General features: G+C 39.8%; 1 protein-coding gene across 13 annotated transcripts in view; it reads left to right on the top strand.

Moving 5' to 3' along the window:
* UNC80 (unc-80 homolog, NALCN channel complex subunit) overlaps positions 1 to 15,640 on the top strand; it is a 197,931-nt gene extending 182,291 nt beyond the window's left edge. For 9 of the 13 annotated variants that reach the window (XM_079974823.1, XM_079974821.1, XM_079974815.1 and 6 more), the window contains 5 exons: positions 3,252 to 3,308; positions 7,380 to 7,461; positions 8,168 to 8,279; positions 10,078 to 10,289; positions 11,574 to 15,640. In XM_079974823.1, the coding sequence (XP_079830949.1) occupies positions 3,252 to 3,308; positions 7,380 to 7,461; positions 8,168 to 8,279; positions 10,078 to 10,289; positions 11,574 to 11,843 (733 nt within the window). In that variant the 3' untranslated portion in view covers positions 11,844 to 15,640. The remainder of the gene's footprint in view (positions 1 to 3,251; positions 3,309 to 7,379; positions 7,462 to 8,167; positions 8,280 to 10,077; positions 10,290 to 11,573) is intronic. The other 4 variants (XM_079974817.1, XM_079974825.1, XM_079974822.1 and 1 more) reach the window with 2 other exon arrangements.
* The last annotated feature ends 412 nt before the right edge of the window (positions 15,641 to 16,052 follow it).

Raw genomic sequence — 16,052 nt, 5'->3', positions numbered from 1 at the left:
ATGAACTGTCCCATACCTGCTGACATAGGAAAAGCTAACTGTGCTCATGGTGCATGGGTGTGGGGGGGCGTGTATGCAAGAGAGAGAGAATTTGGGGGTTTTAAATCTAGTGATAGCCCAACTTTTATATTCACTTGGCAATCATTGGAAAATAAATTGACATTGATCCCCAGTATTCCCCCTCCATAGCCTAGTCTTGTTTTCTTACAGTGGATTTAGAGAACCAGTTGACATGGTGATAAATTGACACAGTAATTAGCCAGGTTTTTTTCTCTCTCAACTGCTTATGCATAGTGAAAAAGTAAGGCAGAAAGATGCAACATGAAACGGAAACTTTTTGCAACCATGCTGCCATCACGTGAAATCCATACCAATTTGCAGTCGCTCTTGGGGCCACTTAATGCACGTGTTGAGCATTGGTGCCTGTATGTTTTCTCTTAAGAGAGAGAAAACCCTCCAGCTTTGTGAAGTTTATTTTAATTGGGAAAACATCACCGGGGGAGGAATAGGGCTTTCCCGGACTTACCTTTCTTCTGCGCTTTCTGGGCATGATCCGTGCTCCGGAGCTTTCCCCATGAAAACTCGCTTTTTCAAGCTGAATCAGAGCACATGGCATTCTGCAGAAAAGCTGAATTGCTGTTTGTTGGACTTCAGCATTAAAGAGTGAAAACCCCAACGCAGTGCTTTAAAGTGCTGGCCTGGGTGGCATGAGCGGGGCAAAAGGTCAGTGTAGATAAACTCTTAGAGAAACCTTCTCCTAGTGCAGAGGTAGGCAACCTAAGGCCCTGGGGCCGGATGTGGCCCAATCGCCTTCTCAATCCGGCCCGCGGACGGTCCGGGAATCAGTGCGTTTTTACATGAGTAGAATGTGTCCTTTTATTTAAAATGCATCTCTGGATTATTTGTGGGGCATAGGAATATGTTCATTCCCCCCCCCATATAGTCTGGCCCACCACATGGTCTGAGGGATGCTGGACCAGCCCACGGCTGAAAAAGGTTACCGACCTCTGCCCTAGTGCCATGGACCTGATTCAGTTTATGTTCTCCCCCTGAGAACATAAGAAGAAATGATAAGAAATGCTTATCATGTTTCTCCTGTGTCTCATCTAGTTTGGTCATCAGAAACAATCCTTGATGGCTGACAACTGTGAAAGAAAGAGCAGTCATTGTCTATTGACAGGGCTATAAGCTTTCCACCCTAAGAACTTGCCTAAATTAAGTTCAGCTGTAAAGCTATTTGTAACAGTTCTACTCATGTTTTGCTGTACTGTAAATCATACTTGTATGCTATGACATCATTAGCCTGGTAGCGCTTGAAAAGTATATTTACTAAAACTGCAAAGTTTAATTGGTGGATTGCTCAAAAAATAATTGATTAACTGGTGAGAACGTAAAGGCACACTAATATTTGCAACTGTTTTGGTCATGGTGCATTACTGTAACGCAAAGTGAACAGGAGAGCCCTCGTCCCCTGGAGAGTCTTCAGGGTTCCAAAGGAGGAGGAGATTCTGAAGCAGGCTGAGCCTTCCTCCTGGAAAAAAAAAAATCAGGTTTGATATTGCAGACAGCACTCCCTCTAGTTAAGAGATAACACATCCCTGGGGGGAGAGACGCTTGGCAGAAGGCGGCAGGTGAGGCATAAAGTTTCATGGAAGCAGTCAAGGGCTTAGCCAGGGGGCAGCTGCACCACCTAAATCAAGTACAGTGGTACCTCGGGTTACAGACGCTTCAGGTTACAGACTCCGCTAACCCAGAAATATTACCTCGGGTTAAGAACTTTGCTTCAGGATGAGAACAGAAATCGTGCTTCGGCGGCGTGGCGGCAGCGGGAGGCCCCATTAGCTAAAGTGGTGCTTCAGGTTAAGAAGAGTTTCAGGTTAAGAACGGACCTCCGGAATGAATTAAGTTCTTAACCCGAGGTACCACTGTAAATAAATGAAAATACTTAACTAACTGAGCAACTGCATCACAGATAGTTTGGTTCTCTCCCCCCCCCCCCCATCCTGACCTCCCTAACATAAATCCTGGCTATGCCCATGGAAGCAGAGGATCTTGCAGCAGTGAAGCCTTGATAGGAGAACTGTATGAGATGAACAGGCTCTGTGACAGAAGGCTCTTACTGATCCACATTATATTTGTGCAGGTGGCTGCCCCATTGCCACATCCTGAGCTACAGAAAAAGGAGCTTAGTGTTTAACTATGTTTTCCTATGCATGTTTTGGGGGGAGGTGGTGGTGGGGAAAGTGAGGTTCTTTAGGTTCCAATATTACATTGGTCTCCCATTCCACATACCCTTACCTACAGGAGCAGGTCGCCCTCATTCAGCTGTGTGTGAGGCTCTTAGGGTTCCTTACTTGTGGGAAAAATAATGTTAGAATGAGTGGGCCTCATGGGTAAATTTAAAATGAGAAGAGGGTTGAGTCCAAAACATATGAGAAGCTTTGGTGCCTATCTGGTCATGGCTGTCCAGAGGAATGCTGTCCTGTAAAATGATGTTGAGGAGAAAGGGGGTCTGAAAAGAAAGACAGTAAATAGAATAAAAACGGGACACGAGGGTTTGAAGATCACTCCATCCTCATTTCTTTTATTACAATGCCACCTAATTGTGATGTATTGTAAAAATCAGGATATTTCTTTGCATCATAACTTCTGTCTATAGGACACCCGTTAGAGTAAAAAGCAAGTCTTCTGTCCAGGTATTGGTTCTAGGGGTCAAACTGCACATAATGTTCAATGGATAGTCGGCAACTATAACTGGGTTTTAAAAAATAATGTAATGTAAAGTGTGGTGGGATCCCAATTTTCATCTGAACTATAGGGAATGGGGAGGTTTAACCCTTCTCTTTCCACTTATGATCCACATGAAAATTGCACCACCCTGCTGCAGGTAGCTTTGGGGGAGGGGAAGATGCTGCTGGTGCCAATGGGAGCTTTTTCCCAATGCTAATTTTAGAAGTTAAAAACAAACAAAAAAAAAGCTAAGTAGGTAATGGATAAACAGTGTCCCAGTGCACATATACAACATGTGTTGTATTACATTTTTAACCACCACAATATAGTTGCTGTCTACACATTAACCAAAAATCTAGTTTGACCCTAACTTCAGTGAGTCAGCTTTGAGACCAACTTTACTGTTATTTTTTCCCTTTACTATCCTTCTGATACTTCTTTTCTTTGAACACAGAGACGGTTGCATGCTTTAAAAACATATTTTCTTCCCTAAATGCTTCACTTCCCCGCCCCTCCTGCAGTGAACCTAATGTCCTCGATGACTCCCAAGGCCTGGCAGCTGAGGGCAGCCTCTCTAGGTACAGTGTTTACCCTACCTGTATGTCAGTGTCTGTGCTGGGAACAACCTGCTCCCTATATTCACTGTCTTTCCTTACTCATCCTCAGTTCTCTCTCCCTCCATTCCTGTTCCTTGTTCTTCATTGATTATCAGGCCTGCAAGTCAAACGTGCAGCAACCCTAGTTCAGTTGAGACTATTGATTACTAGTAACCTTTATTGGCAAAAAAAAAAAAAAAAGCGGGGGGGGGGGGGTTCCATGTGAAATAAAACTTGTCACACCAAACTCCTAGATTATCTGTTGCAGGACTTTGTCCGTGTCTTTGTAGCTTTTACTAGGTATCAGATTAGAGTCTTCTCTTCTCTTCTCTTCTCTTCTCTTCTCTTCTCTTCTCTTCTCTTCTCTTCTCAACAAAGGGCTCTATTTCTATTTCTATTTATACATAACACATCAGTGTTAATGGGAGACAGTGATTTTTAAGTATTTTTGTTGCTATGTATTAAACGCCATGTAATGTAATGGTGGCCCTTGCTAGAATACTAACCATTGATCCTGCTGTGGCATTCAAATCATAAAGCAGCTCATAATGACTGCTGCCACAATACCATAACTGCTGTAGGATCTCTTAAGATGAGTGACTGTTAGGACTGGACTGCTACACAAAGTTCAGGGAAGCAAGAGAAGGACAATAATGAGTAAAGGACCATTTTAACTAAATGGAACTATAGAAAAACTCGTTGAATAGATTACAGTGGTGCCTCGCAAGACGAAATTAATCCGTTCCGTGAGGCTCTTCGTATAGCGGTTTTTTCGTCTTGCGAAGCAAGCCCATTGACAGCTTAGCGGATTAGCGCTATTAGCGGTTTAGCGGCTTTCAGCGGATCAGCTGATAAGCGGCTTATCAGCGGATCAGCTGATAAGTGGCTTAGGGCTTAGGAAAAGGGGGGGGAGGGAAAAAACCCCCGCAGGAACTCGCAAGACATTTTCGTCTTGCAAAGCAAGCCCATAGGGAAATTCGTTTTGCGAAGCGCCTCCAAAACGGAAAACCCTTTCGTCTAGCGGGTTTTCCATCTTGCGAGGCGTTCGTCTTGTGGGGCACCACTGTATAACAGTATTTAAATGCTTTGAAGACTGTGTCAACAGTTCTCTCATCTTCTTTGTTGCCAGGTAAGACAAAAGGAAAAGTTTTAAGCTGCAAGAAGATAGGTTTAGGGAAAATACCCAAAACTTTTCACTAACCCCTTTAAATACGTGAAAATATAAGCTATTGAATTTTATCCTTTGGAGATCTTCATGTGGAAACTGAGGAAGAAATTCAGCGTTGTGCTATTGCAAGCATTCCTTCTGTGCAAACACCATCACTCCTGTGCACTGTTCTGGGGGTTCCCCCAGCATACACACCCCAAGCTTATTTCAGAGGCACAGGAGTAGGAGAGAAGGGAAAGCCCCAATGTGCAAGCAGAAAGCCCTGCACAGGGCACTGCTTTGCCTTTCTGGGTTCATTAAGTGAATCCTGACCTGAATGACTATTTGTCAGGAACTGTTTAGCTATATTCATACGAGCCAACTCCTAGGGGCCGAAGGGTCTTCAGCCCCTAAATAAAATATCTGAGGGGGCCAGGGCCCCCAAAGGTTAGTGGGCATTGCCTTTCAAATGGTGTTCATGCACCACGTCATGTGATGCATGACACCCCCCTCCCAATATTTTACTCAAGTGGCATCCCTAGCTATATTTATTACATAGTGAGTTCAAAATTTTAGTTTTTAATTACACTTCCAGCAAACCTGTGCAGCATCTGTCAGGTTCCTATTAAACATTTTAGTCACATGTACTAATTTCAATAATATGGGAGACCTTTTTTTAGCCGGTGGTTTACTAGATGGTTTCAAAATCTTTGGAAGTTCACTGAAGTGTTACTTACAATTACTTACTTGCATCTTCTGAGGCAGGTCTTCCCTACCAAAGTAATCTGCTTGCAGCTTCGTACAGTAGCCATATCTGGGTGTTAAAGCCATCGCATGATTAGAGTTGCATGTAGAGACTGTAGGGATCTGTTCGCTTATTCTGCTACCCTCTGTGGATTGGAGGGGATCTGCTTCAGGGAGTCTGCTGCCCTGGGGCGATATACATAGAACTCTGCATAATCAGGGAACACAACAGAGGGGTGGGACCTACTGTTCTCTCAACTTGCCAGCTCTTCAGTGCCTGGACAGGGCTACAGATAGGATTAAAGCTATTTCTTAATGGTCCATCTAGAGAATTTTGTTCTAGGACAAATGCTATGTAAGAGAGTCTCCGCACTTGGCTGGAATTTTCCTTAGTGATACTCTTTACCTCTAGCAGGATCCATTGGGAGAGAAGGGTTGTTGTTTTCTCATGCTGTCATACTAGACCCAGGGGCCACACTCTATGTGGCTCATTTCGGCTGCCTGCCTGAGCTACCTAAATTGGTTTGAAGTGCCTATATGCAGTGTGTGGCTGTTCTCTTTATGGGTCCTGTGTTTCCTTCCTTTATTTTGGCTTGCTTCCAGGGGCAAGCTACAAAAAGGTTCCTGAGAAGGGATGACGTTCCTTCCTTCAAGCACTAGGAGGAGCTAAGCCAACCTGGGTCCTGTATGACAGTGCAGAGAGTCCAACAGATCTATTCCTTGCCATCTTAGTTACAACCCTGTATTAAACCCTTACATTTCAACTTGGCAAAAGAGATTCCCTTTGACCATTTTGGAAGGGTCAGCCACTCTATATTTAAGATTCTTCTCTGAAAATTCCAAACCCTCCCCCAAGATTAATTAATTTTCAAAGAGCATCTCTCCACCCCATGCCCCAGCTTGCAAAAATCATTGGACTGAAGACTTCTGCCCAGCACTAGGTGAGAGATAGACCAAAGAACATATACACCACATAAATACGAAGCATTAATTCTTCCTCTGGCGTAAGATCAATAGCACTATTGATGCTGATGTGCTCCAAGACCATTAGAATTTTGATAACTTATAAATGTTGCTTTATTTGGTTCAATTTCTTAAGCTGCAATAAACAAGAACCATACGTATCCATCAAAGTTAGGGAAGATGGGGGTGGGGAGCCTTTTTCAGTCCAGACATCAGCAAAATCTATTTCAAAGTCAAATACGGAATAATGCATGCCAAGGCTTGTTAAGGAGATGTATAAGGGACAGAATTAAAATGTACTGTAATCAGACAATGGCAAAGTACTATCTACTACTGAAATTGTCTTCATATTGCTGTTCTTTCAACTAGAATACTGGCAGGCATTCCCTGTTATATGAACAGTTCTTATTGGATGGTATAAACTTTATACTATAAAGTAATGGAAACAGACGGGGAGACATTGTTCTAGTTTGCAGATGAGTGCTGCAGTAGGGTTTTGTGCCTGCTTAATTATGGAACTATGTTTGTTCTCAATTCAGAAAATTTGCTTTCTGTTGAGTCTGTTAAATTCATTTTTTGAAGACCATGATCATCCTTTTTCTAGGACTAGTGCTTATGTTAATCACTATCCACAAAGAAACTTGAGCCTGCAAGTATGTGTTCAATGTGATAACTTTTTCCATTAAGTCTTGTGCCCATGACATGAATTAATACTTTGTCAAATGTGTTCATCATTCACCTTCTGAACTAAAATTATAAATGATTAAGGGGTAAATTAAAAATCTAACAGGAAGGAAAATGTGTGTTTCCAACTGTTGCCTAGTGTCTGCAAAAAAACAAAAAACAAAAAAAGACATTAGGATCATAAAATGACATCCTTTTATTGACTTGCCTTCATCCTTCATGGCATGGGGAGCAGAATGGCCATTGTATAATGGGATGTATTATTGCATGATTTTGAGTTCAGTTTGCGAGACTGATACTTTCCAATATATGGCCTACTCTTGAATGTCATTACTCTTTTTATCCTAGTACTCTTCATATCCTAATTCCAAACCTAACAGATACTCTCCCATTACCTTCAGAGGTGATGTGATCTTGGAAGCTATTTTATCAATATGTTTAGCAACGTCTGCAATAAAACAAGTCTCTTGTATATGTTCTTCTACAGTAGTGATAATGCTTTTAACACTTAACAGGGTAGCAAGCGTGCAGAGTGAACCTGGACACCACAATCTTCTTCTACAGCAACCCTTAGGGAGAAAAAGAGGCTTGAGGCAGGTAAGTTCATAATACGTTGGTAGCCTATTGGATGAAATAAATGATTACATTTTGTTCAGTAGAATTTGCTTGAAAATGAAGTAGACCATATCAATGTTAAGCATTGGGTTTATGAAACTGATTGTGATGTATGCCTGTTTCTGTGTAGAGATTGCATTGTTCCAACAAGACAACAAGGAGGAGTGTACAGCCCTTAGGAGCACATGTTTAATCACTGCATTTCATTTTCATTATCTGCATTAAAAATCTCAGACACTTTTTAAAAAAATGCAGGACATGGTGAGAGATTATCTAATCTGTCCTAGCAATAACAAGACCATATTAAATAGTGTCTCCCTTGTTCTCATATTATCAAGTAAAATTCTAAAAGGTACAATTTTGTTCACCTGCCTTGTTAGATCAAATAGTGAAAACAAAATAAATGTATCTACTGAAAAAAAATAGGGCTATACAGTAGCTCACATTTAACTTGTGAGCATTCAGCTTAATGTGCACGGCAAAAAATTAATAATAAATAAAAGGGGTGTGACTTTGGCAATCCCACTTGCCATCGAACCTAAAAGGTTTTGACGATGTGTGATTTAAGCTCTTTAGGCACAATCCGCAGAACATAACTCCCACATATGTTGCAGGCTTACTGTCAAGTGAGATGTATTGCAGAACCACATTATTGTATTTCTAACTTTGTTCCTTCAATGTTTTCCAGCTAAGAAGGCCTCTTTTATCACGTCAGAAAACACAGACGGAACCTCGCAGCCGTCATGGTGCACGTCTTTCTACCACACGTAGAAGCATACAGCCCAAAGCAAAACCAACTGGTAAGGAAACATTTTTCCAATGCTGTGGTTTCATTTTTTAAAGCTCCTGGTGAGGAAAGCAGTGGTGAGCTAGTGAACCTCTGCACATGTAACAGGGTGCTAGCTTCCTCACTGCCTGCTTCGCACCCATAAAATCTGCTGAAGAGTCCTCCAACCCTCAAAAGCAGATTTTGAGCACTCTCCCAGGTGCAGTGCTATGTGCTCACCCAAAACTCTACTACCTTCTCCTTCCTCTCAAAAACAAAATGGTACTTTCCACCTGTATCAGAAAATGATCCAGGTACACAGCCACTTGTGTGCCTGTGTGGAGTAAATGTGGAGCTTAAGAATATGATTCAACATAAGATCATGTCTTATAAAAGATGGGATAATGTTTGCTGTGCTCATTGTGGAGATGGAATGGCATTGCTGTTGTAGGTCCAGAAATCCAAACTGCCATCTAAAGGTGGGCAGTGTTGGCCAACTATTTCTCTCCATTCATGTTGTGGTTCAGTGATACACTTTGAAGGAAAGGCAGGGAAATTCTCTGCAATTTATGTGGGGGTCAGTTGTAACCTAAGTTCCTCCTCCTATCGTGAAAGTTATCTCTATTAACATAGATTGTATAATTACTTGCAATAAACTTGTTTAGGATCCGGATGCTAATTTATTGTTTCCTATCTGTATTTATTTATTTATTTTAATCTGTATTGGGGATTTTCATTCTGGAGCAGGAACAAAGCATGATGATGTTTTTTCCTGTGTGCTACTGTACTGATTATCAAATTATGTATTATTTTATTTTGATTTGTTGTGAGCCACCTTGGCCTGTTCCATGAAAAGATGACATAAAAATAAATTGATTGATTTACTGATTGAAAACAAGGGGCTGGAAATAGGCATGTCAGAGGATTTCAATTTAGGCTAGATTTTGGTGTGAACACCACCTCATTCATTCCATAGGGCAAGTCTCAGAATTGTGGTTTAGTCTGCAGATTGACGAACTTTTCCAATGGCCAGTTTAATCATTGTATTGAGGAGAACTGAGGGATTGCTCTTTCTTTTTTCTTAACACTAAAGTTGTGTTGACCAGCTTCAAAGTACAGCACCTCTGCTGTACCAAGTCAAAACACTTTTTAAATGGTGCAAGAAGCAACTGCACATAATTTCCTTAAAGGCACTATACTAATAGATAGACAGACAGACAGACATAGAGATAGAGATAGAGATAGAGATAGAGATAGAGATAGAGATAGAGACAGAGATAGAGATAGAGACAGAGACAGAGACAGAGACAGAGACAGAGACAGAGACAGAGATAGAGACAGAGACAGAGACAGAGACAGAGACAGAGACAGAGATAGAGATAGAGATAGAGATAGAGATAGAGAGATATATAAATATATAGCTATATATTTATATATCTATCTCTATCTATCTATCTATCTGTCTGTCTATCTATCTATCATCTATCTATCTATCTGTCTATCTATCTATCATCTCCTGTTGCGCCACCTGGAGAATAATCTTTCAGTTCACCTTGTAAGCACTCCTCATTTTCATGTGTCTTTTCGTGAGTGTTTTTATTCAGGGTTTTTTTAAAAGGATTTCCCTGGAAATACCCTTTAAAAAATCTCATCTGGAACAGGGTGGGATAAAGCATATCCATAAGACATCCATTTATGGAACCAGGACAGGTCAGTCTGGTTCATCCATCCCTAGACAGAAGATAGGCATTCAGGCCATGAAATGGTTCCAGAATTCATTTTCAAATGCGTGTGGTGGTACATCCACTGCTGCTTATGGTCTAATTCTGCAGTTGATCAAAAACGATCTGTAACCTTCACTGAAGCTAAATCCGAGGCACTGACATCAAAGCCGGATCCAGCACCAATTGCAGCCCAGCAGCAAAGCAGCAAAAAGAGCAGCCCTTCAGACGGTAGCAAGCAGGAAGCTGCAAACAGATCCACTCTGCCTCCCTCACCTGCTGTTACTGTGGCAGATCTCCATAGTCAAGTCTCCTCCAGTCAGGTAATCTACTGGGAAAAGTGTGTTTGCTTGCTTGTCACAGTTTATTCTTCTGTTCCCGTTAGGGATGGTGGAAAATTTGATTCAATTTGCATTTAAAGGCTTACTTACCAAATTTACATTTTCTGAAATACTATGCAAACTGAAACATGGCTATCCTTTGAAATTCACACTACCAGAATCTTGCAATTCAATTCTCCAGCCAAATAATGTGTATTTGTACAAAAATGCATATACAGTGGCGAAGTGTGCATATAAATGCACATTTGTGACTGGACAATACATAAATGCATTAGCTTAGGGGAAACTGCTTTGCAAAAATGTGTATATTAGGCAAAATTTCATATAAATGTATGTAGGAGGAGAAATTGGCACAAAGATGCTGGCAAATTTTCATGAGGACTTTAAAAAAATGCAAACTGATATAGAAATATGGAAAATTGAACATCATACTGGAAAAATTATAAACTGGGAGAAACTGAGATTGACATATTTGCCCACCCCTACTCTGCATACATGTTTGCTATTTATTTTCTCATTGTATCTTAAGATAGTCCTCTGTTCTTTCTGTTCCCTTATACCTTTCCTCTCTTTGTGCACATATTTGAATATATTTCCCTAAATATATATTTTATTATTTATCTAGTTACAGTAATGCATGGGAACCTCTCAAATGTTACTTCCCCAGTCTCTTGTATTTCTAAAACGACTTACAAAAGTGACATTAAAGTGCCTACAAAATGTCTAATAATCCCACAGAAATCCATACAGTCCAGGACACAAAGAGCAAAATACCAGGCACAGTGCTTCTGGGCTGCCTCAGCAGGCACCACAGCTATGAAGTCCAATGGAAAGTCAGAGGCGGAGCAGGATACTGGATTTTGGCATTGCACAGGGCCCCACTGAAATTTGAGGTGTCAAGGTCCGTTGGCACCAGCGTCACTCTTCCAGCATGGAGTGACCTGTTTTGCTCACTGAATGTGGTAGGACCCCCAAAGTGGCAGCCCCAAACCAGGGCATTCCAGGTGCAGAGAGGGGCTGAGCTGTCCTTGCTGCCATCATGCAATGGCATCAAGACTGGTCCAGGTCTTATTGCGGAGTCAGCTCACAATATGCCTGCCCCACTTTTCACCCTGGCCAGCAACATAAGTGGCAGGGTTTCAGATGTGTGTGCAGCCTTGCCACCCACGAGGGCGGCTGGGGGTTGGATTGCAGCCATTGGAATTTGACCGTTTTAAGGATAGTTGCAGGGTAATGTTTATCTGCAATAACCTTTCTTCATTTCAGAATGTGACGGCTTCTGCTGAGGATAAAAAAAAGGACGAGAATGTGGAGCAAAAACCAGCACCAGCTCACAGTACCCCTCCACCCACAGAACTTTCTGACACTGAGGATTTTGCAGGCCTTGAAACCACCAGCTTACTGCAGCATGAAGACACTGTCCTTCACATTAGTGAAGACAATGGGACCGAGAATCCCCTACTTTCCAGCCAGTTCAGCTACACGCAAGTTGAGGTGGGACAGACTGATATTGACCTGGATGAGTCTCATGTTTGACTTGGGAAGCAGCAGGTGGTACACCAGAGGAATGAGAGATCTTCCTCTGGTCTTCCTATTCTTCTAGAGGTATGTAAAGGAGCACTTTATGAACATGTGGAACACATCTAGTATCCTATTGGTAAAGTTGGGCCAATATATCTTAGAAAATAAGCTGCAGCTTTGGACAGATCTAGGTGGACTCAGGGCACACCATAAAATAGAGGAAGAGATTATCACTGGAACCTTCCTAGGCACAGAACTGATTCACAACATCTTTTGCACTCTTTAGCTTCTATAAGTTACATAACAAATGCCAGGCAGAAATAGAGAACTATATTTTTGGAGGTTATCCACCTTAATATAGTAATCTAAATCTAAAGTTTATTTTTGTAATTTCAGAAGATATATATATATATATATATATATATATATATACACACACACACACACACACACACACACACATAGTATACTCATCAGAGACATAATTACTAACAATAGAACTGCAGAATGCTTTATGATGGTATTATTAATTATTAATTATTATTAATTAGCATCAGAATATTAACCACCAAACAAAGTTCAGAGGAATATTTTGGGTGATCTCTGTTCCTTGTTTACACTTACACTATCTGAAATATAAACTCTTTTCACTCTCTTGAAAACTAAATGTGGACAATACGGAATGGAAAAAATGATACTGCTATACAGAGTTGTAAAACACTGTAGCAAGTGTTTTGTAAATTATACTAAATATCCTGCTTTGAATGTTTAAACAACCTGAATATAAAAACAGCAAGAAAGTGTGTGCATCTTTCTGCTACACTTATAGTTGCATCTGTATTTCCATTAATATAATCTACATAAAAAACCAAGAGTTGATGTGTGTGTAACAAGTATTTTTGCACACTGGGAGTGTGAAGTGAAGATTTATTTTCACATACACTTATATGAATCTGCAGGTATCTGTGATTCTCAATGTGAAATGTATTGAATTATACCTCTCTTTGAAGCTTATTCATCTAAAATCATGGATGATTTGCAATCTAGACTCAATGAATGAATGAATGTAAGCATTAATTTTCAAGTAGGGGAATAACATTTTCTGATGTCATTAAGTTGATGTCAATTAATTTGTTTACAGGTTTCTAACATGGATTTATTGTGCCAGCCATATGTATGGTTACCAAAATACCTTTCCAGAAGGCTAAGCTTAAATTATAGCTGAGAATGGTTTCTGAAACTATGCAGGAAAAAAGCGCTGCATCACTCCTGTCACTTTAAACCAAACCAAGCCTCTGTACCAAGCCTTTTTTCACAGAGAATTTGTGTGTCACTTTTTACATGTTATTAATTAAAGTGATAATTTGATCTATTCATAGGGTGGCTTCCTCATTGGATTCAATGAGATTTGAATGGGAAAGTTCAGCAAGCAGCACTCTGTTTCCCAGCTTGTATCCCTCCTAATCAGGGAACATGTTTTTAAGAGCATGATCATGGTCAACAGAGTTATTTTATTCTACATGCATTATAAGAACTGTAATGTAAAAACAAATAACAAAGTGTATGGACCTTTTAGCAAGCTGAGGCTGCAGTCCTACCCCAACTTATTTGGGAGTAAGCAGCACTCAATTCAATAGGACTTAATTCTGAATAGAGATAGCACTGCACTGTGAAATAGGTTCTACTACTTTTTCTTGTTGTGACATCAGAGCAGTGGTACAGTCTGCCCTGCAGTAGAAGTACTGTATGTTGGATTTGCTTTTCCTTTGGGAATCATGGGTGGCTTTGCAAAAGTGACTCCTGCTTATGCGTTGGGACTCCTCATTCCTCTCCTTCCCCATGAATCAATCTGCTCTGGATTTCTGGTGAACAAATATTTGCAGAGGGGAGAGAAGAAAGGGAGGTCCCTCACACTTTGTTAGATTCCATCCCATGTGTGGAAAACATTTTCTGAACTGCAAATGAAATATTTTTATTAAAAAAAATTAATTGATATTTCAAACCTATAATTTCTGGTCCACTGAGGATTTCTTTATGGTTAAATTTATTCATTTATTAGTGCACATTATGTGACTACAATATGGAAATGACAATGCAGACAACAAGCATATACCTGTATTTTACAAAGATTTTTAGGGAAATGTTTTCAGTAATGACATACTAATTTAGGTAAAGGGAGTATTTATCTGTATGTGCAATAAGTATTTCACCTGATCATAGTTTTAAGAATAGAAAATACTGTGATTCACTATATAAAAGCCAGTTCTCATAAAACTTAGTATCTTCATCATTACCAGTTGTACGGTATTGAATACATTTTAGCAAGCCATAATGAGAACTCGTAAATATCCCTATTGTGGTGTTCTTGTTTTCATTTCTGTCTTTTTTTTTAAGTTGCAATTTTAAAATTACATTAGTGACTTTAAAATAACATCAATCTTGTGGTTCAGCAAGGCTGCTGCTTAAGCAGTTTATTGAAATCCTGAGCACGCCTGTTTTTCAAGTGTATATCTATGTCCTATTAGGCACACTGTACTGACTAAAGGTGCATACAGATGTGCTCTTAACAGACGTTGTGCTTTTTCCAGTATATTGATAAGTGACAAGTATATTCTGCTGTGAAGAAAAACTATGCTGCTTCCTTAGTGTTAGAGGCCTTATGTATACGTAGTGTTCAAAAAATGATCTGTGTTGTGTAAAAACAACTGTCTGTCGGTGTTCAGTAAAGTTTGGTTGTTTCAACTTTTTACATTAACTTGCTGTCATTGATATTGTTACAAATCACAAAGTCCCCCTTTCTAAAAGACTGTCATACCGAGTTATGAGATTACAGCCATGAAGTTTACTGTAAATTTCCTCTTCAACATGTGCCTCCTCATAGCTTTTCAAGCAGTGCCCAGTCCCAGTCCAGTTTTATACAAAGGGAGCATTACTGTATTGGAAATCTTCAGTATGATCATTGTTTTACAATTGTCTTTTCTATATGTGATCGTAGCTGTGCTAAATGTCAAAAATACTTGTATGTGTGTTTATGTGTACATCTATATGTATAAGAATGTCAAGGGATGTATTTTTAAGAATGCTGCTGCAAGATTTTAAAGAAAAGCTGTTGAGACTTGAAATGGTTTTAATTTCTAGAGAATTTTGCCAATATATTTTAGCAAAGGAAAAATTGGCATAAAAATCAGAATTCCACTAGTGTTATAAGAACAAGTAAGCTGTTTCCCTCCAAATTTTTAAAACAGGGTGTTCCCTGTAAATATTCATTAAAATTGTTAAGCTTTAATACAATACATTTTGACACTTGCATTGCCAAAGAGATATGTAAAAATATAAAGGGAAAGGAAAGTCGACTCCTCTTAATAACACCAGATTATACTGTTAGTATACTGTTAGTAAATGATCTCAGGGCAGTCAGGAGAATGTTTATTGACAAATGTTATTGACAAATGTTACATATGGAAGTGAAGGAAGGGCTATCTTGCCATGTTAGATATTAAGGGAGAATATTTGAAATCGATATACTTTTATTAAAATATTTGTTTATACAAACCATAAAGCCAACCATGAAATTAGGAATTCGTACCCAGTTAAAATGAATTTTTAATGTTAACCAGAAAAATGAAGCCCACTGAGAAGATAGAATCATTTTAAACTATGGGATGTAAGGATACAGAGCTGAAATGTTCTAGATCTGCAATGTGTGCCAAATGACCAAAGATGAAGCATAAAGATGTCTGAATTATGTTTATGAAAGATTACAGTAGTCTAATGTTTGAATATGAATAAATAATAAAAGTTATCTACAAATATTTTTGTTTGAAGACATTTCTGTTCATAATGGTATATTTTTCAGTTGGTGTTTTCAATATTCATACCACTTGTTAACAGGAGCCAATGTGGTGTAACAATTACAGTGTTGGGCTAGGACAATTACAGTGGTGGGCGGTGTTGTAAACAAAAATCTGCCCTTTTTCCCTTATGGGGTATCCAAGAGCCCATATAGAGTCCTTACATAGGTTCCCTATTGGTAGGAGAGAATAACAGAGGCCAACCAGAGAATATTGAGAAGCAAAGCAGCTAGTAAGCTTGATCTTTATTGATCTGTTGCAACAGGGTGCTCCCCTCACACACAGGAGAGAGGAGGGACCCAGAAAAATAGTGTGCAAGGTCTTATACTTTTGAAATTGCCACCCTATAGATCAAGACCACCCTCAGAAACAT

This window comes from Podarcis cretensis (genome assembly GCF_951804945.1).
Source record: "Podarcis cretensis genome assembly, chromosome: 1".
NCBI classification, from domain to species: domain Eukaryota; kingdom Metazoa; phylum Chordata; class Lepidosauria; order Squamata; family Lacertidae; genus Podarcis; species Podarcis cretensis.
Note: the sequence above shows the minus strand (reverse complement) of the source record. Positions and strands in the feature narration are given on the sequence as shown.